Below are 21,884 nucleotides of genomic sequence, written 5' to 3'. Positions count from 1 at the left end.
GTTTAGTAATTGCAAAAAGAGAACAGTGGATAAGTGAGTGAGAGCTGGAGAGAACATGGTTGCGTTGGACTACAGAAATTGTAGATTAGTGTTATCTAAAAGGTTTGGTTGGAGGAGTTGAGATGTAATGACAATAGGGAAATTCCGTGCAACCACAAGATTTCAGAGTTCTTTATGAGCGAGAGAAAAAAACAAACAGATCGGATCAACTGAAAGGTAAAGAAAATGTTTCATCTCTCTGTAGGGTTCCTTTCCATAATGTTGTCAGCCATGGGTAACTGTAAGAGTCAGCGGCAAAAAGCAGCCCTTTAAGAGAACATTCATTGAGGGGCGCTGATGCCCTAAAGGTTAGCTTTGGGGCCTGTCACATTACAGCTGAAGCATGTTGCTAAATACTGGACATATTTTCAATTATTTTCTCTTTGACCTAAAATCATCAGAAAATAGGGTCCAAGTGGAGAAATATATTTTTTTGGGTTGGTGAGTTAAGCCTAACTCCTATGCTGCTGGAACAATCTTTTCATTCATGTTGTCATATCTTTAGTTTTCAAAGATGAAAAAGTGTCTGGCAATATGATCACATTAAAAGAAATTAAAAGGCTAAGAAAACTGCCAAAATATATTTAGCAAAATAACGTTTATTCGTGGGGGCTGTTGTATAATACAAGAGCTCTGCTAATTCAGTGACTGCATAGACTGCAGCAAGTGTTGTGTTTTTCAGCTACAGGATGCTGTTGTGGTTTTCCTGTCTACTTCTCATCAGTTTATTGTTAGCATGTTCACTCCATTTACATTTTTTTGGGTTAGGTGCACATATATGCGGGTGTATATATAGAGTGTGGTGTCATGAAAAGTGTGGTGCCATGGAGACTAAAATAACACACTGAATAAACAACTCAAAGACTTGCGGTTATCTGCCAAGCACACAACGACATCTGCAAGTGTCCCACTCGGGTTAATCAGTGGAGGTTTAATTGAACTTATACAAACAATATATAATGCAAGTCATGTAAAATACAATACATGCTCACTATTCGTGTCATCAGCTACTCCAGAAGATAAGGTGAACAGCTTAGGGGACTCCCCCCACTTAGTTGGATCTGAATCAGATCAACTGTCACCATGAGGGTGACATTGTGGTCGGTTTTCCCAAACGTCGTTGAGTCATCCTCAGGGAGATTGAAGTGGTCTTTTTCTCAAGGGTTTAAGTTGAAATAGGGTGATATTCTGGGCCTGATGTGGCCCTATTTTAACAGCCTGAAACGCAAGTGAGAAGTGCCTAGTAGCTTTGTGGGCGGTTCTACAGCGATTTCGCTAGTTTACCGGCACGAAAAACGACCCTTGCGCCCGGCTCTAAAAAGGGTTGGTCTGAAGTAGCCTAATTACCCGTAGGTGTGGTTTGGGCGTAAAGTGTAATAAACCAATGAGAGTGCCAGCTTCTATCCCCTTTAACAGCCATGAGCGCATTTGAATCTGACGAGCTGATATTTTGACAGCGCGTCTGCAGTAGCGGTGGATTTAATGATTTGTTTAGAACCGCCCGTAAAGTCGTCAGCACCTTCAGTGATGACGGCGGCAGTTTCGGCTCTGCGTTGTCTGTCGCCCCACCGGCAGCGCCTTACAATGCCGACACAGGCAGAGCGGCGAGAGCGGCAAGACGGCATGTTCATGCCCAAGGCAGCCCTCGCACACTTCATGGCCATCATACAGCAACATGTAACCTGTGTCGTGCAGATGCGGATCGTCTTGGAGTCCATGATATACATCTAATTATGCTACAGGATCGTTGTGAAGAAAATGGGAGCAGAACGTCCGCCGGCGCCCGCTTTTATGTCCGGACTGTGGACGTGATAGAGGCCCACGCAATTGGTGGGCGGGGATTACAAATTCTTCAGTGCTACGGCTCGCGCCTAGGGAGAACCCAATAGCGAAAGCCTCAAAAGGCGAAGCCTATACAACATAAAACTGGTGTGCCTGTGGGTGCTGCCTGAGCATGGACACTGCCATTGAATCGGTCTGCTGCCAAGAGGTCCCGGTCAACCTTGACCATCTAATCGTGGGATTAGGTTGCAAAACCATGCATAGGGCATTTCGGATGCTGTGCGGCGAGAGAGAGGTTTTGGAAGAGGCCATGCTCTCTCTGAGGGACATCCGAGCGGAGACACTGGAGCGCCCCATAAATAACAACGAAGTAACAAGGCGTTCTGACTAATAACATGGTTATAAAAGACATGGTTTCACAAAAACATCTGCTCCGGGGGGACGGGACCTGAAAGACATGTTATATGCTCTTTCGGAGATAAACCCGCGGATGAGCATAGATGCGAGGCGGATTCACGAGTATCACGTTTACTTTAGGTGGATGTTGGAGGTTTACTTTCTGGTGGATGTTGATGGATATTGCACAGATGGATATTGCACAGATACATCTTACTATGAAACTACTTGTTCGAGTTTAACTCCCTCTGCATCCGCAATCGGCTAGTCGGCGAACATCAGGGAGAGTAGAAAGGGTCATTTGTGGAACTTCTGTTTACAGACCCGCCGTGGTTTGATTAGCAGCTTGGAAACATAGATCTGTGATATTGTCTGAGTAATAGTTTATACACTTTATGGTCTAGCTAGCTTGTGGAGATTGACAAGACAGGGGCTATCAGAGGGTTAGTCAGTTTTATGGCTGCCAGCCATGAATTAAGGGCTGGTTTCCTATTCAAAGGTAGCCTGTGGAAATGTATGATTACCCCAGCTGCCGTGGCCCTATATAATTCATTACTGCAGCCAGGGGCAATGCAATAAGATGATCCTCCTGTAGACCTGGTTGTTTGCTTTTCCGTAGCCATTTCAGCGAGCCTCAGAGCCTGACTCATTACCTGCTATGGCTGCTAGAGCCACAGAGTAGGAGATGGTTAGCATGCCAGTGACTTAGCTGATTGTTGAAATCCAACATGGCGGCGCCCTGCAACACTTTCACCGTACAATTTTATCCCTTTTAGCAAGTTCAGCCATTTTTAGCTATTGTACCAATGAGAAGGCAGGCAAAACATCTGTTATATCAACTCAACTTCAAATTTCAGCTCAGTTCATCTTTAATATAGTCTGCTTATCAATTTTGTGCTATTTCCTTGAAATGCACAAAATGGATAAGCAGACTATATTTCCTAAAATGCATAATGTTCTTGAATACAATTAATGTTGAGTGCCCAACGGTAGGCTACAGCCCTCCTACTTCCCACCTCATTTCCCTCTGATAACCCTATCGGCCACTATTGGTCCATTAGCAATTGACTGTACATTACATCATGCAAATAAAATCGAATGCATATCTTAGACACAATTGTATGGTATGCAATATCTTGAGGCAGAATGAATCGATACACAATACATTAGAAAACATAAACCACAAGAAAATAATTGTTAGTTCTCCATCAGCACAATGCTTATTGGGTTGTAAATGTGTAGTGCACAGACTGATCTTCCAGTTCTCTACAAACTATTTCTCTCTCCTCCTCCCCCCCATTGATCAAGCAGACCTGCATGTCTACGGTGGGCAGTGAAACATTGATGAGGGATGAGGAAGATCAGGACATCTGTGAAGCTAGTGTATCTGTTGGTACCCAGACAGACCTAGAACATACATGAGGGAAAGAAAAAGCAGTTCAGGAGCATGGCTACACTAACTGATGACCTGGCCAACATTACAATGCTCATCAAGGACCATTTCTGCTTTGGAAAACATTGGCCACCCTGACTACAAATCTGTCCCCAGAACCTCAACACCCACGCAAAGTCAAGAAACCTCATTGGTGGAATGCTGCAGTGCAGTGGAAGATGACGTTTTCTTTGACGGCAAATCTGAGATCCACAATGAGGACTTTTGTTGTGATGACCTTGCCAGTTCCAGTGATGCAGAGGAGCTAGAGGAGGAAGACACAAATGACATTGCTCAAAGAAAGAGCATGGTCTATCTCAAGCTGTTGTTAATGTTGTTTTCCATGTGTCCCTGGAAAGGTTGTGGCAAATGCCTTGAAGGACACCTACATTGTCCAAAAGTGGTTTTGGGGTGAGATGGATTGTCACAATTACATCTGGCCTTCACAAAATCAAATCACTGTTACGGCTGCTTTGTTTGTGACAGGGAATGAGTGCAGTCCTTTCCTAGGTATGTGACACCATTTGTTTGGAAGCCATGTCAGAGAGGCAGTAGGATAACTGAAACCCTGCGTCATTCCGGAGGGCAATAATGCCTGGGCTATCCACAATGAGAGTGTCATGAGTGCTGTGAGTGAGAAGCCCATCACTGTCTCAGGGGATGCATGGTACGATAGCCCAGGTTATAACGACGTCAACATCTTTGGCCAACTATTTCTCTGCTGATCAACACCTCGAATGCTAATGAGTAATGTAATGAGCACATGACGCGTCTGATATATTGTTTAAAATATATTTATTTAGCAGCTATGCATCCAAAGCATAATCCTTGGTATTCGGCCGAGGGGAAAAAATATCCCTAATGTAGGCGACAGCACAGGATGGGATCGGAATCCTGTTCCTTTTTTCTTGCCTAGCCTAGCCTAGCCGCCAATTCGTACCTAATAAAATATAAGTGTTGGAAACCTGCTATTAATGGGGCGCTCCAGCGTCTCAGCTCAGACGTCCCTTAGAGAGAGCATGGCCACTTTCAACACCTCTCTCTCGCCGCACAGCATCCGAAATGCCCTATGCATGATAATACAACTTAATCCATCCATTAGATGGTCAAGGTTGATCGTGACCTGTCGGCAGCAGACTGATTCCACTGCAGTGTCCATGCTCCGGCAGCACACACACACCAGTCACTTGTACCCACATGATCCGAAGGTGGAGCTGGAGCCAGAAATGTATCCCTCTCCACCGGGTGGTAGTCGGACACTATAGGCATGTCCCTCACAGGCTCAAAAGCGTAACCAGCCATATCAAAATCCTAATTTTCCTTCGTGGAGTCTGGAAGACGTTTGCGTGCCTGCAGCAACAAACTAGTCCTACCATGCCTGTGACGTCATCGAAAATGTCAGCGCTGTAATACAACAAACAATTTTTTTTATTTGCCAAAAAAAAGCTATATTTTGATTTTTTGTAATATTTTTTTAGCGTCATTCTTTTATAATGGTCATAACTAACACGTTATCGATGTTGATAGTTTCAGTTCAGTTCATCTTTAAAGACTGAATCTGCTTGGGATTAGATATAGGAATATTTAGGTGTCAGAGTTGTTCGAGCTACCGTACTCTCTTGACGGAGCATCAAGACAGGACAGTAGCCCCTGTCCTGGGATTAGAAAAGCATAAAGGCCTCCACACACCGGCGCCGCAGCGGCGCGTCAAAAACTCCGCCCCCATAAAGGCCTCCACACACCGGCGCCGCAGCGGCGCGTCAAAAAGTCTGCCCCCATTATTCCGGGTGTACTAGCCCATACCGGCGCCGACTAGCTGCGCGGCAGCGTTCCGCGCCGCGCCGCCCAACTACTCTTCGAGCCAATGTCCCCTGAAAAAGCGCTTTGTAAAAGCTGGTTTGTACATCCCGGGTCCCGTAGGCACCTCCATATCTACCCCTCACCACTGGATGTCGCCCTCTTTCGTTTGTGAGAAACAATTACGAGAATGGACGATGAGAGACTGGTCGTCGAGGTGGAAAAATATGTTGAATTGTATGACCAAAGTTCCCGTCATTACAAAGACAACTCCAAAAAGGTCATTGCCTGGCGAGCCATAGCTCTGGAGATTGGCTCTTCAGGTGAGAAATCAACATTGGTGGACTAAGTACCCAAACCATTAACCATAATGGGAAATAGACGAAATCAAGTCACATATAATCACACCATGTAGGTAGAAACCAGATTACTTGTAATATATATATTTTTATTTAAGGCAAGGCAACTTCATTCATATAGCACTTTTAATACATGAAGCAGACTCAAAGTGCTTCACATAGAAACATTCTCATACAATGACATAGATAAGTAAAAGAAAACACAGGCAAAGCTCAACAATGCATTGTCATGTATTAACTGTCTCTCTGGTATCAGATCATGTATTAACTGTCTCTCTGGATTTAAGGAAAAATAACATTAAGTGTCTCGAGCACTCAAATAAAATACACTGGCTACTGAATCCAGCACAGCAATAACATCACTGTATTTATCCCGAGGGATAAAAAAAAAGTATATATATATATATGCAAAAGAGTATACCAGAGAGGGATAATAACTAGATTATAGGTCATCATATAGGCTGCACCATATGGTTCTGCCATTGCACACTTAGTGGCGAATTGAAATATTGGCGTGCCTCTCAGGATCTGCACAGAGCTCCTGGACCAGATTGTGGCATACCCCCTGTTCTTGTCTCTGTTCATTGATGGGGTGCACCCAAACCCTGCGTCTTCTCCTTGCCCGCCTACAGCGCAGGAGAAGAAGGGCAGCCCCCCTCTGTCTGGCAACAGTTATTTATTCTGTTGAAATAAAAAAAACTCAATAAAATGTAAAAGAGCTTGCTCAATTAAAATGGATAACTACTGGTTGCATACATGTAAATGTGTGGCTATGTTAAGGCTATATAGATGGATGGATAGATAGATACTGTATTGGTCCCAATGGGGATCAATAAAGCCATCCAGGAGCTCAATACAATAAATACACACAATAACAATTGGCCTTAAAAGGTGACTGCACTATATACTAAAAAGGCTTAATAGAAGGTCCTGCAGTTATTGAGATTGTTGATGCAGTAGATGAATAATGGCAAAATAAATAAGAAATGACAGTAAATAAAACGATAAAGTGCCCTACAAACTAAGTTGATCTGATGCTTGAAAACATACTTTCACTTCGCAGATTATACATTTTTCAAATTATTCAGCCAAAAAGATGGAAAATAAATAAACCAGGCTGCAATAGGCTACTCACCCATTGCGTTTCGTCCCTTTGCTGCGGTTGATTGACAGGTGACTTCCTGATTTTATACTGCAGCGCGGCCGTCGCGCCGCCTCCTGTTGGTGCTAGGGGCGTGCTTTTGACACACGTAAAATACGCACCGCGCCGCAGGAGGCCTTAACGCGGTTGGTGTGGCCCAACCCGGTCTCACGAAAATACGTGACACTGTCACGTTATTTAATCTATTGAAACGTGATCAGGGACACGTATTTTCAAAATTTTCGTGTCAAAAAGCACAAATTTCAAACCCATGTATTTCAATTGGGAGTATTTGTCGTGTCACTAAGCACGACTTCCAAACTAACGTTCTGTCCGGGAGCGTTCTCCCTAATGTCCCTTAAGGAGCTCCGTACAGAACATTTATTGTTAAAAATTGTCTGTGATAACTAACAATATGACTGCTTTTGGCCACCCGTTTCTACTTAAACTTGTCTGTGAACAATATGACAGCTTTAGGCCAGCCGTTTCTACTTTCACCTTTGATTCTGAGAAATTGTGACAATACACGGATATATTAAATGCAGGTGCGCTGCTCAGGCAAACCGCGAAGGAAAAAAGGGTAGCTGCTTCATCTGTTCTTTTTAGAATTGTATGTCTTGATGTTTTGATCTAGCCATATATCTATTGTCTTGTTTTTGGCTATGTGAATGGAAGTCCGCGTCGATGCATCGCAAGTCCAGTGTCGCGAGCGGACGTGACATCTAGAAGTCATACCGTATAATAATGGGTTATCATTAATATTGATGTGTAGGGGTTGATTATAACTCCTGAATAATATTGTTTATACCACAGTCTGGGGGAATACTCGTATTCTGATTGGCTGCAGGGTGTGTATTATCTCTTGATATAGGCCTACAGACACCTGCTAAATAGTTCCAGTCAGTGTTTAGATTCTCTGCCCGAGCCCGAGCCCGCGGGTCGGGTCGGGTCGGGCCGATATTTCCCACCACTATCCTCGGGCCGGGCCTTTGATCGAGCGTTTTTATTTTTATTTTATCATTGGTTTATTAGCCTAATCTGAGGAGAAATCTATCCCATAAACAGAAATATTATAGTTCTTTATTACACGGGTCTTCTCAATGCCGTGGAACGCTCCGTTCACTTGCATGGGTCCGGTGACTTGTCAACCCCTCTGCTGATCAACACTACGAATGCTGGTAACGAATAAATTGTAAAAAAGACACAGCATGTGAAGTTATTTTTTCGTTTTGGCAGTAGCCGTGTAATAAGCGGGCTAATGTATAGAACGCGCCGGTCAATATCGAAAATAAGACCCTTCAGGGCGAAGCAAGACATCTTCGCTGCGCGTCGGTGTAGCCTACTGTTCGCCCTGGTGGGGCTTATTTTCCCGATAATGACCGGCGTTCTATGCATTATCCCTTGCATATATATTTAGCAGAGTAGACTAAATATGAACAAAGTTACATATGTATTAAAAAAAATGTTGGGTTGAAATCGAGCTCGGGCTCATAATTACAGTTAATCTGTCGGGGCGGGCCGGGCTCGGACAGAACGTGCACGGGCTCGGGCTTGGTTACACACACACACACACACACACACACACACACACACACACACACACACACACACACACACACACACACACACACACACACACACACACACACACACACACACACACACACACACACACACACACACAATGCATTTCGCTGCTAAAACAACAACAACAGATATTCCCTCAATTATTATTACTTTCAAAACGTTGGCCAAGATGGAATATCCTTTTTATTTGGTCTGCTTCTAGGACATTTTGGGTGGATTTTGAACGGTATGTGGGCAGGACGTTTTTTGCAGGACCTGGCAACCCTGCGCTGTTGCCCGGGGTGCTGAAATGCTCCGGAACAGATCTGGATCCACTATGGCCAAAATACTTGTATGCCCCCCCCCCGCCCCCTTAAATAAATTCTATGGCAGAATAAAGAATAAATTCATGCATTATCATTCAACTTGAACATGTGTTTTTACAGTATAGCGTGGTGGACATAGACATCTTATAGATAGACGGAGCATTGGCTGCAGGGACGCGAGAAATACGGCCGCCATCTTGGAGTGGTCAACCGGGAGCAGCAACAGCAGCAGAAACAGGATGCCGGGCTGTTGTTCAGCGTATTCCTGCAAAAAATCGGCGGACAATCCATAATAGGAATCGGGGGATTACTTTACACAAGCAAGATTTAACATTACCGTACAATTGGTATAATTAGTATTGAATAATAAAACACGCCAAACCATGTGGCCTTTATCATAGCTACACGTATGACAAAAAACCGCATGAAAATCAGTGGTATTCAGTGAGGTATGATTAATTAAATGCGCTGACAGTTCATTGCTCCAGCCAAACGGATTACACTGAGTGGAGCGGATGACCACTCCAAGATGGCGGCCCCGCGTCTCGTCAGCGCCAGTAGGCGGTAGCATTCGATGCTCCGTCTATCTGATGTCTATGGTGGTGGAGGGGTGACGTATGTTGGCCAACCCGGAAGTAAGCGTCGCCCTGGTTTCCCTTGACAAAAAGCCAACGGGTTTTTCCATTGGATTTTGGATTATTGCAGAAAATTTGCATCTTTGAAGCACCTCCTCAAAAACTGAAAATAAATAAATAAATAAAAATATATGTGCTCCAAAGAACGAAATGTAAACCAATGCATTCTGAATGGGAGTGTTTCTCCGATTTTTCCATGCTACACAGAACGAAATGTAAACCCATGCAAATAAATACTTCACGTTCATAATAATTTAAATATCATTAATCTCCTTAGTGTTTAGAGTGGTATTCTATTTTTTTCAACGGGGCTGCATCCAGTCACTTGACCGTCATGGTTGCTATGGTGGTTGCTATCGACCGCCCCCTCTAATCCTTACATGGTTCTAAAAACCACGCGGCAAAGGATCTGCCGTCCATTGTGTGTAAACTTTTGTCGTAAACTAGGGTCCGACGGTTAAAAAATAGACAGATATTCCAAGGTATCCTTAAAAGGCAGCTTGGATGTTTTTATTTTGTGCAGCTTAGACTTCTTCTATAACCTATTTTTTAAAGCAAAACACCAAGCTCATTGATTTAACGAGGCAGGGTTATTTGAAACAATTTATTGAATAAATATTTATGAGAGGTCATTCCTTCTCCTGAGTTTGTTTCCTATTTATGTCTAGTGTACAACCCTACTGTCCACAAGCATCACCCCCCCCCCCTCCCCATATGGATTTGGAGAATTGCTGCCACGTCCCAGTGGTGGAGGTATCATATATATGAAAGAGGGCATTCAATTATACTCAGGGCTCTACAGTGCGCCCATTTCACTCGCATTTGCGAGTGAATATTTCGGCGTGCGAACGAGAAAAACAAAACAGGAGCACGCGTGCGAGTGACTTCTCCACAGCGCACTATACTGTGCGTTCACACCAAACGCGAAGGGACGAAACGATTCCATACAAAGCAGCTATTCCATCGCGAGACTTTTGCCCGGCACGGGCGAGCGCGTTCACGTGGATTTCAGGTGGATTGAAATATTTAAACTTTGCCGCGACATTCGCGTGATGACAGCCAATCAGCGTTCAACAGCGTGGGCACTGAGTGACGTGCGTTACGTAACAGCCAATCAGTTTTCAACCGGCCAACCGTCCCCTGCAGTGCAGTCCGGGGTGAACCGCAGCATGGAGGAGAAAGTGATTGTTGCCGTTTGCGACTCCCCGAGCTCTATATAGAATAGTACATAATATAATATTATTGTATTGTATATACAATATCACGGCCAAAAGCTCTGTGCTCCTCCGGATAGCCGTAGCGCGGGGAGCGCTACGGGAGGGTTTAGCAGGGTTTGTTTACCTACGTTGCTATGGTTACCAGTCTTGTGTGTTCCAACGGTTTATTAGGTATCTAAATCGCTGTCTAATCAATACTCTTCCGTGGTCATTACAATATTATGAATAGACTGTGTGGAGAAAGTTAATGCTGTATGGTAGACGATAAAGTCTACAAATTCAACCCCCGACTGGTTGAAGGATTTCGGGTGGCTAGTTTATGATGCTAAGAACATGAAAATGTTCTGTACATTTTGTAAGGAAGCCCCATCGGCAATGGCAGGCTCCTCTCTGTTTATAACGGGGAACCCTAATCTGAAACGTGATGCTGTGGTGAAACACATCGAGTCCACTAGGCATTCTCGCTGCCCGATTTCTATCTAAATCACACCCAGCCCAATAACCCTGGTACGGTGGAAGCCGAAATTGGTGCTGTTTTGTGTAGCCTGAATGTAATCTTGTCTACTTATTTGTCTTAATTTTGCTTTAGTAAGTGGGTTCTGTTGGTGTGTGCAATTTCTGCACGCTAATAAATGTTCTAAACAAAAACCTATTGTGCCCCCATTTTTTTTCCTGTGCTCCTAAATTTTTTAACTTAGGGGCACGAGTGCTCCTGAAAAAAAAAGTTAGCGTAGAGCCCTGATTATACTACAATGATCAATTAGGAGGCCGAAGCCCTAAAGGAAGTGATGCAATAGGTGACTGAGTCGACAACATTTAAGTAAGCCTTGGGGTCTCTTATATATCAAAGGGGGTCTCAAAGGACGCATATACGCTTCAACCTGTGGCTTACAGGAAATGACTCAGCAAGTGCTCCATCTCGTTGCACCTCACCCCACCCAGCGGCTCGCTTGCAAGATTTTGGCCTGAAGTTCTTCCCAGACCTACACCGTAGCCATCCAACCTGCATATCTGAGAATCAGGCCTCTCTTTAATAATGACAAAAAGTTATGAGAGAAACACACATAAACTTTTGTTGTCTCATAAGCGGCGTGGTGCCGGCTCCTTTTGACCCCAGACTTCTGAGGGAATAGCTGAATCAATTCATTAGTCAATCAGAAGTATGTAAATATCTTCCCGGGGGCGTAAGAGGGCGAACAAGGTTTCCTTCAACATCTACGCTTCCAGGCGAACATCTACGCTTCCTAACGTTTTTGTTAGATTGTTCGTTGTTGCGACTTCCCCTTGCGCAGCTTGATGGAGAAAGGGAATATGTCTCGTCCCCCAGATACAGGCTGAATCCCCGAATCCAGGTTCTTGTTTATTTAGATTATTATGTTGGCCAACACTCTTACACTGATTATTCTGTTCAACCTAAAATAAAACAATTATAATCTGGGATATAAATTCTCCCCGTCAACTATAAAAAAGGATGGATTGATGTTTATTGCAATACAAATACACAATTTTTTATTTTTTTTTATTTTTTTTATGAGTATACATTGCAAATTTTAACAATGAAAATAAGCATAGATTATACAAATATCAAAATATCAAATTTATAACACAAAATAAATAGTTCAAAGAAAGTAATGAGAGAGAGAGAAAAAAAAAAAGGAGGGGGGCAGGGGGATTAGTCTTGGGGCAGGGCTGATAATGAGTTAAAGTAAGTTATAAAAGAATTCCATTTTTTTGTAAATTTAGTGGAGCAGCCTTTAACCGACAAGGTTATTTTTTCTAATCTAATAAAGAACATAACGTCCTTGAGCCAGACCGATATGGATGGGGGATTGGGAGACTTCCACATTAGCAAGATTCGGCGTCGTGCCAGAAGGGAAGTGAAGGCTAGCACCTCCGATTGCAAAGAGCCCCGTGTTGCCGTACCCCAACGGAGGTTCTGTTGGGGTCCCAAATATAGCAATCAAGGGGTCTGGCCTTATTTGAACCCCAAGAACCCCCGACAAAATCACAAAAAAGTCAGTCCAAAATTTAAGTAATCTGGGACAGTAAAAAAACATATGACTAAAGTTACATGAGGAGGCATGGCATCGGTCACATTGGTCCAAAACATTTGGATATATTTTAGACAGTCTAGCTTTGGTTTAATGGACTCTATGTAACACTTTAAACTGAATAAACTGCAGCCTGGCACAAGGAGAAGATGAGCGTATACTATGCACAGCTTTATCCCACCATTGATCCGTCAGATTTATCCCAAGTTCACTCTCCCAAGCACTTTTGCTTTTGACAGCTGAATCATTTTCCAGAGCCATGAGTTTGTCATAAATCTTAGATATTAGTGATTTCTGTTGGGGTTTTAAGGTCAAAAGGTCTTCCCATGGCTGGTTAATAGAGAGCAAAGGATAACATGAAAAAAGAGAAGAGGCACAATGCCTAATTTGAAAGTACATAAATAAATGGGATGTAGGTAAATTAAAATCTTTAGACAGGTCTGAGAAAGTAGCAAAAGTGCCGTCTTTATAAAGGTCTCTAAAAATTTTAATGCCTCGGTTTTGCCATAAAATGTATGAGATATTCCCAACAGATGGGGGAAATAGATGATTGTTCACTATGGGTATCAGAGTGGATGCAGAAGAAAACTTAAAATGGCGCTTAAATTGGAACCAAATCCTCAGTGTAGATAGCACAATAGGATTCTTAGTGAAACTAGAAGGGTTAATGGGCAATGCAGATGTGAGTAAAGCCGGTAGTGTAGAGGAGAAACACGACTGGGTCTCAAGCTTACACCATAATAGATCGGGAGAATGAAGCCAATAAGTTAATTTATGTATTTGCGCTGACCAATAATATAGAAGAAAATTTGGTAAGGCAAGACCACCGTCAGATGTGAATTTTTGCAGTAGAGACTTTTTTACCCTGGGAGTCTTACCATCCCACAAGAAGGAAGTATTAGTCTCATCCAATGACTTAAAAAACTTTTTAGGCAAAAATAAAGGAGTGCACTGAAAAAGAAAAAGAAATCTTGGCAAGACATTCATTTTTACCACATTAATCCTACCTATCAATGACAGAGGAAGAGAATTCCACCGCTTCAAATCTAGTCCAAGCTGGGTAACCAAAGGGACATAATTGGCAGAATAGAGAGAAGGCAAGGTGCGGGTCACATTAATCCCTAAATATTTAAACCCAGAGGGGCTGAGCTTAAAAGGAATATCGGACTGTTGGAGTTGTAAAGCTAGGGTGTTTATAGGATAGCATTCACTTTTAAGTAGATTAACTTTATAACCTGAGAAAGAGCCAAATCTCTCCAGTAGTGATAAAATTGGCGGAATAGTAGTCAGGGGGTCCGATATATACAAAAGAAGGTCATCAGCATAGAGAGACAATTTTAAGTCAATGCCAGAACGAGGAATGCCGTGAAAGTGGGGGAGAGATCTTAAAGCAATGGAGAGGGGCTCTATGGCCAAAGCGAAAAGTAATGGGGAGAGGGGACAGCCCTGTCTAGTACCACGTGATAATGTGAAATATTTAGAACAGGAATTATTTGTGTATTTGTGCATTTTATCAGGAATGGAGAAGGTAGATGAAAAGAGGAGATCCCCCAGGGCAAAAAACAAAAACAAAAAAACAACAACAAAAAAAAAACACAAGTAATGATACAGAGACAAAACACCAAAAACAACCCCCCCTCCCCCCCGCGCACATCAATTGAACCCATCCCCAAACGATGGGAGCAGCAGTGCAGACTCCGACAGGAGCCATCTTCAAAATGAAGCTTTCGACTTATAAGCTAGAACTAACAGATAGAACTCTGCAGAGCATTAACTCTAAACATTGAATATTAAACATAAGGCACTTGAAATAACTATGGTGCATTGGCACAGCAGAACTTAAAATTAGATTGTACAAAAATAAAATAATATGCATGTTCCCACAGACTATACATCTAGGAAACGTTTATACATGCATTTACACCCACCCACCAGTTTCTGTGATGGAAAAGAATACAATAAAAATAATAAGGGTAGTGGCATGTGGATTATATACAATTCCTTTTTAGGGAGAACATATTGGGACACAAACCTAAGTAGGCTATCAACTTCAAACAGATACAAAAATATAAAAAAAAAAAATATATATATATATATATATATATAAACAGTACAGCTAGAAAAGTCACCAAACGTACTTAATTGTCCATAAGTGGAGTTGGACAAATATCAAAGTCGTCTAATATAAACAAAAATATTAGGTGACAGCTGGAGGCTTAAAATAGTTACAGGGAAAAAGTAATTTTACAACTCACCAGAACTGGAAAAGGAGGACCGGAGCAAAGGACAGCACGATACGGGACTCTATTTATTCAGTGTTTTAATAAATGTCTTAGCCTCCTCTGGGGAAGTGAAGTCGCGCTGTACACCTGCATAGGTGATACGAAGTCATGCAGGAAAGAGGATGCCAAACCTGACTCCATCGATGCCTCGTAGGAGGTGCCGAACCTCGGTGAAGGCTGCGCGAGCCCGGGCCGTCTTGGGGGTATAGTCCGGGAACACAGAGATGGACATGTTGCGCAGAGTAATCCGTTGTAACTCTCTCGCCTTTCTGAGGATCTCGTTGCAGTCATTATAGTAGTGCAGCCTTGCGACAATGGTGCAGGGGCGGTTGCCCGGTGCGGGCTTTGGCGCCAGAGCGCGATGTGATCTGTCGATCAGCGGCTCCTTCACGAGTGAGAAAGCCTCCATCAATAGCTTGGAAACGTTAGCCGCTGATGCCGAGTTAGGGTCGTCCTCCGGGATACCGATGATACGGATGTTCTGGCGGCGCGATCGGGACTCTAAGTCATCACACTTATCCTCCATCTTAGCCGCCTCCTGTGTCAAGTGCTCCACTTTAGCCCTGAGGGCCACGATGTCATCAGTGCATGTAGAGAGGGACAGCTCGACTTCAGATACGGTGCTCTTCAAGCTAGCAACGTCCTGCCGGACAGCGGACAGATTGGAGGAAAGCTCAGTTTTAAAGGCTAGCAGCTCGGTTTTAATTGAACTGAGGGTCTCAGCAGAAGCGGATCTTCCATTAGGCAAACCTAGGCAAGTGCCTAGGGCCCCAACCAAATCTGTCTTTATTAGGGGCCCCCAAATCTGACCCCCCCAGCCATTACTTATGCAAAGTAAAAAAACAACAACACATTTCTAGTAGAAAAAAATAACTAAAATATCAACATAACGCCAAACTAATGCCTAAATAATAATTTTCCAGCACACATGCCCCCCTCCATTGTGCATTGGACTAGTCCAGAATATGATTACGTAGTAACGCTCGCAGCGCGAAATAACGTACTTCAAACCAAAGCAGAGGGATGCGACTCGGTGAAAATGAAGCGGCGGAATTATGATAGTGGTTGTGCTAAACGAAAACAAAAAGCTGAGAAGAAAAGAATTGCAGATACACTGCCGAAATTGACTTCATTTTTTACACCTGCTGCTGCCATAGCAGCCGCTGCTGAACTTGCGACAGGCTCTGCTGTTGGGGTTCTATACTGCTGCTCACCACTTTTCTCTGATATGAAGACTTTTGAGAAGACGACAACAGTAGGACTTTGTGTTTACAAATGCTTTCTGTCTCACACACACACACACACACACACACACACACACACACACACACACACACACACACACACACACACACACACACACACACACACACACAGAGCTTTGCCACTCAGACAGTCACTCACTCACATACTCTCTCTCTCACTCACTCACTCACTCACACACACACACACACACACACACACACACACACACACACACACACACACACACACACACACACACACACACACACACTGTTTTACTCACATGAAATGGTGAAGGCAACAGGGAAAATGGACATTTGAAGATGGAGAACTTAACCACTTGCACACCTAAACACCCCCCCCCCCCCCCCCCCCTCTCTCTCTCTCTCTCTCTCTCTCTCTCTCTCTCTCTCTCTCTCTCTCTCTCTCTCTCTCTCTCTCTCTCTCTCTCTCTCCTGTCACTCACTCACTCACTCACACTGAACCACTGCTTTGCCTGTCTCTCACTCACACACACAGCCACTGTTATTCCTGTCCACACACAAAATCTTTTCATTGGTCCTGTTTAAATGTAAATGGTGGTTTTCATAGACTCATATCCATTTTGTATTTTAGTTCTGTTAAGTGCAAGATCATTTTGTATCTCTGGCAGAGAATGGAAATTCTAATCTCTCTCTCTCTCTCTCTCTCTCTCTCTCTCTCTCTCTCTCTCTCTCTCTCTCTCTCTCTCTCTCTCGTTTGAGTAATAAACATGTAATTTTGGCAAAGGCTGGAGAAATCTGAAACTGATTTTACTGTGGAGAGTTGAGTGGCAGTGCACTATGGGTTTATTGCGATTCTAAGAGTATTGGGATGGTTATTTGTTTTGTGTACGTGTTTCAAAAATGAGGGTCCCATGTCTATATTTTGCCTAGGGCCCCAAAATGGCTAGATCCGCCCCTGGGTCTCAGCCAAGGCTTCCCGGAGCTCAGCTTTAAACATTGCCGCGACATCGAGACGAAGAGCAGACAAAAGCTCATTTCTGATCGAGGTCACGTCCATAGTTTCCGGCGGTAGACTCCGCGGGGGAGGAGATTCAGGAGGGGTCGGGGACCGAGGGCGCGCAACAGGCCGCAGGTGAGGCGTAATACTGTTCTTCCCTTTTTTCTCCTTAGACGACATGAAAGTACTAGAAAATGAACCAAATGTGTAAATAAAAGTTCACTTAAGCTGCTGGACCGTAGTGGGGGTGAGAAAAGTGCCTTGAAATTGAAAAAATAAATAAATCTGCAGGAGCTCAAGACGACGCGACCTACATCTCGTTTCGCCAAGCCGGAAGTCCCAAATACACCATTTTAAAAATGTATAACCTTGTCTACACTTTATGAACATCTACTTCGGACATGGCTACACGCATTCGCCGGCATCTTTGAAAACAAATGCACACATGGCTCGCGTAGAAGTGCATGGGGAAGGGTCGTCAACGAGTTGTTACGACAGTGTTGTAAAATATCTACTACGAAGCTGTAGGGGGCGCTGTGTAGAGAAAAGTGCGTGCCAAACCAAGAAAACAGCTTTTTTAACTTTGCCTTTATTTTCTATTTTATTTTAATACTAAAATGCCTTTTTAACTTTCTATTTTACTCATCTCTTTGCGTATGTTTTCTTTTACTTATCTATAATTGTATTTTATTGTGTGACAATGTGTATATGTGAAGCACTCTGAGTCTGCCTTGTGTATGAAAAGTGCTATATAAATAAAGTTGCCTTGCCTTAATGGAGTAGTAAGGGTAAAATAAGGTTATACAGAAGAAGGTATTAATATGTGTCTAATAATTACTAATAAAGGGCCAGTATGTTACTAATAGGCATATTAATAAGCACCTAGTTAATGGTGAATATGTGTACCTTAATATAAAGTGTTACCAACATCTCTTTGAATACTTAAATCTACCCAATCCCAGACCAATCTAGCTTGGTCTGGGATTGGTGTCTGCCTAGTCCAATGCTTCGAAGATGTGAGAAGAAAGACTATCAGGCAGGAAGAACAGTGTTTTGTTTGTTTTTTCCTGCTTCGACAGACGACTCCGAAAACAGTTATGGTTTCTGCACACAGTCCAACCTGCAATGCTACATATAGACACAGGCAAAAGAAAATAACACCATGAAAACATACACACACACAGGAAACCCCACACATGCATACGCACAAAGGCATGTCGATGCACATAACCTCATGAACAACAACAGACTAAATGTAAAGTCCATGCACACACTATGTTGAACAGGATGGGGGAGATGAGAAAGAGATCAAACGAACCCTGCACAAGGGGTTTCTGTGAAAGTACAAAAGCCTTTGCTTATTCAATAGCTTCATGACAAGATCCAGGGTTTACTGCAATCGATCAGCCAGTGATTTGTGTTCCAGGACAATATTTAGGTCACAGCTTGCCAAATTGCCATAGGGTAGGGGTTTCATTCCCTCTGGTGCCAGCCATGCTAAGAACATATGAAAACATATGGTTGTAAAACTGTTTGGATTAAAGATTTAATTAAATTGAATAATATTGAGTAAAAGCTAACATAATATTTCTGTATTATTGGTGGGTATATGAAGTTATTAAGAAAGTTTTACTCAGTTTAATTGCTATAACTACGATTTTGGAGTATGGAAACTATTATATTAATGAACATTTATTGTAATCTAATCTTGAAAGATAAGGAAATTCAGGTCACCTCAGCCCATGAAAATGTTTTTGATGTTCTAACAGACAAACCTCACCTGACACGCTGATATAAATAACCTCAACATTTTCCACAAGGCCAGCCAATCACAAGTTGTTTTCATCTTTCCGCCTGTCGGTCAAATGCACGTCACAAAAATGTTTCAAATGTCCTCTACTCAACGGATCATCACCATGAGCTGGATGTATGTCTTTCTACCCATCGTCTGGGGTAAAATATTAATCGCCAATATTTATTTAATATTCAATAATACACAAGTTGTATGTGTTGTACAGTAGGCCTAATATCTTGTTCAACAAAAACTTTTAATGATGGATTTCTATATTATTACTTATGTATTTGAACACACATCATTCGATAGTGTCCATGTTGCTTCTTATTTCTTCATTCTGACTCTTTTATATTTTTAATTCAAGGTGCTGTTGTGTCCTCTTACACAGCGGAGTTGACCGTGAATCCAGGAGACAACGTTACTCTAAGCTGTGACTATAAACAATCAACTGGTGAAAATATTGTGTGGTACAGGAACTGTTCTCATGAGAATCAGCCCACTCGTATTCTGAGGTGGGAGGAATTAAAGGAGAAAAAAGACTCCAATTCATCCAAGGATCTGAATGTGATGTGGAACAATTCTTCAAAATCATACAATTTACTGATTAGGAACATCAGTGATTCTCACCTTGGTCTCTACTACTGTGGAGCTGAAAAAATTATTGTGAAGGATGGAGACAAGATTGTTCGAAAAGCGATCCACAGATATGGAAATGTGACCACAATGATTTCATTTGGTAAGTTGACTCTGTAGATGTGTGTAGCCATTAGAAAATGTAAGTACAAAAAATGCTCCATTAATATAAGGAAATCAGGTCAAAATCTTCTCAAGATGGGTCGATATTCTCATTGTAGATATTTGTGCCACTAACTAGATAAAAGATTTACCCTTACCGTTACAGTCTATACAAACCCTGAGCTTTTATCTCCAGATAAAAGTGCAGGATATTGGTACGTATTGTTTTATGTATAACTTGTTATCAGTTTATTGTACAGGGTAGAGATGATCGATCCATTAAATATGTATCATTGATTAGTTGATTTATTATTTTTCTATGACAATGGACGATTTCTGACAACATGCAGTATATATTATTATTATAGATATTATTATAATATTTTTATATATAGATATACATATAATATATATATATGATATATCGTTTTTACCCTTTTACAAAGTAATATTTTGTATTGCTGCATGTGGTCATAAATAACTAAATATAGTTATCTATATTATTATTTTTTACAAATTTTAGTTAAGCCTCTAGATGCATGTGAAGACTGTGGAGATTGCTGGAGGCTGCTGGTCATCCTATGTTCCTCCTCTGCTCTTCTCCTCTCCCTCCTCTCATCCTCGGTTGTTTACCTCTGTTGCAGAAGGAAAGGTATACCTCTGTTAACTGTCATCTTCTGTATCTTGAGAACACCTACGCTAGATATTGTTTTCTGTATGAGCAGTAACTGTCTCCCTGCGCTGGTTTTGTGATGTAATATTGACTGTGTTTCTTTAAGATGAAGACCTCCACGTTGCTCAGGGACCACCCAGCAGTATTGATGTAACACCTATCAGGAACCAGGTAACGTATAGTTCATATACATTTCTGATGTAATGGTAGATCCAATGTATGGATTACATTTACATGCTTTAGTGAAGCGCTGGACAAAGATGTTGACTGAAGGCCGAATGAACAACAATGGACCCAATGTTCAGTGATAGTCAGGTGTTATAAGACGCAGTGAGAGAAGAACATTCAGAAGAGCTTCATGTGATTCTTTAAGAGTCAAGAGTAGCTGCTTCCTGTAGAGTCGCCTCATCAGAGTGTAACAAGGGAGGCACACTTAAGCAGTGTTCAATAGTTTGATTTGAGACGGGAAACCAACTATTATGTTGATGATGTTATGGTAACCCAAAGTGTAATTTTTTTGATGATGCAATGGTTCTGCAGAGATAATGATGTAATAGTAATATTAATAGATGTATCTGTCTCTCTCAGGATGAGGATGGCCTGTGTTACGCTACACTGGATATCCCTCTACGTTCTCAGAGACCTAAAAAGAAGAGAGTCCAACCCTCAGAGTTCAGCACCTACTCAGCCATCAATACTAAGAGGATGTGACCATGACCAAGTCTTTTAATACAAATACAAGGGCTCTAATTCTTCAATATGGCTTCAACTTTGTGCTTTCTAGAGGAGGTAGACTATATCATTTTCAGATTCACTCTCAATAAAATGCATGTGATATAGTAAAGCTTGTTGGGAAGTATGTTTTAAATACCATGTACTGTTTCCATATTATAAATCCAATAATGCATTTTTGGCTATGTTTATTCACTACATTATCAGATATTGTCTGTTGTTCATTGTTTACTACGAAGTAAGATGGAGTGAACAGAAATGTACAAAGGACTCTGTTGTATCAGGTTATGATCTGGAGCTAGCTAAAGCTATTCTGCGTGGGTTGTCATTTTTGCTTGGCAGTCTCTACTCCTTGTCTTACAAGTAGGATGCTGGCAGCCTCTTAAACATCCCAAGAACACATCATTATAACAAAAATCCCTTTAACATTTTACAAAAAGGCTCCATTTATTGACCATTAATTAGCATTATTTATTATAGTAATACAGTTAATCATTACAGTTAATCAGTCTTCATTCAAAAATTATTAAATCTATAAATATAGTGTTAAAGGAAACAATGGGATTTCTTCAACCTGTACGGTTCTAAGGGACTAATACAAACAACAATATTTGATGGTCCAGTATTGAGCGAGAAGGTAAACCGGAAAAATGGGGAATCTACTATTTTCGAACACAGTGGAGAGGATCTTTATTGAGAA

General features: G+C 42.1%; 1 protein-coding gene and 1 long non-coding RNA gene across 3 annotated transcripts in view; one reads left to right on the top strand and one right to left on the bottom strand.

Moving 5' to 3' along the window:
• Positions 1–21,296, top strand: part of LOC132453854 (uncharacterized) — a 54,861-nt gene extending 33,565 nt beyond the window's left edge. Inside the window, exons 1-5 of one of the 2 annotated variants that reach the window (XM_060046889.1) lie at positions 18,838–19,202; positions 19,409–19,780; positions 20,303–20,431; positions 20,559–20,623; positions 21,041–21,296. In XM_060046889.1, the coding sequence (XP_059902872.1) occupies positions 19,115–19,202; positions 19,409–19,780; positions 20,303–20,431; positions 20,559–20,623; positions 21,041–21,163 (777 nt within the window). In that variant the 5' untranslated portion in view covers positions 18,838–19,114 and the 3' untranslated portion in view covers positions 21,164–21,296. Of the gene's footprint in view, positions 1–18,837; positions 19,203–19,408; positions 19,781–20,302; positions 20,432–20,558; positions 20,624–21,040 lie in introns of those variants that run through there. The other variant, XM_060046890.1, reaches the window with a different exon arrangement.
• LOC132453867 (uncharacterized) overlaps positions 1–21,884 on the bottom strand; it is a 154,086-nt gene that overhangs the window by 125,307 nt on the left and 6,895 nt on the right. The gene's annotated exons all lie outside the window — the stretch shown is intronic.

The sequence above is a fragment of the Gadus macrocephalus genome, chromosome 3 (assembly GCF_031168955.1).
Source record: "Gadus macrocephalus chromosome 3, ASM3116895v1".
NCBI lineage: Eukaryota > Metazoa > Chordata > Actinopteri > Gadiformes > Gadidae > Gadus > Gadus macrocephalus.
This window is presented reverse-complemented; position numbering and strand designations above follow the sequence as displayed.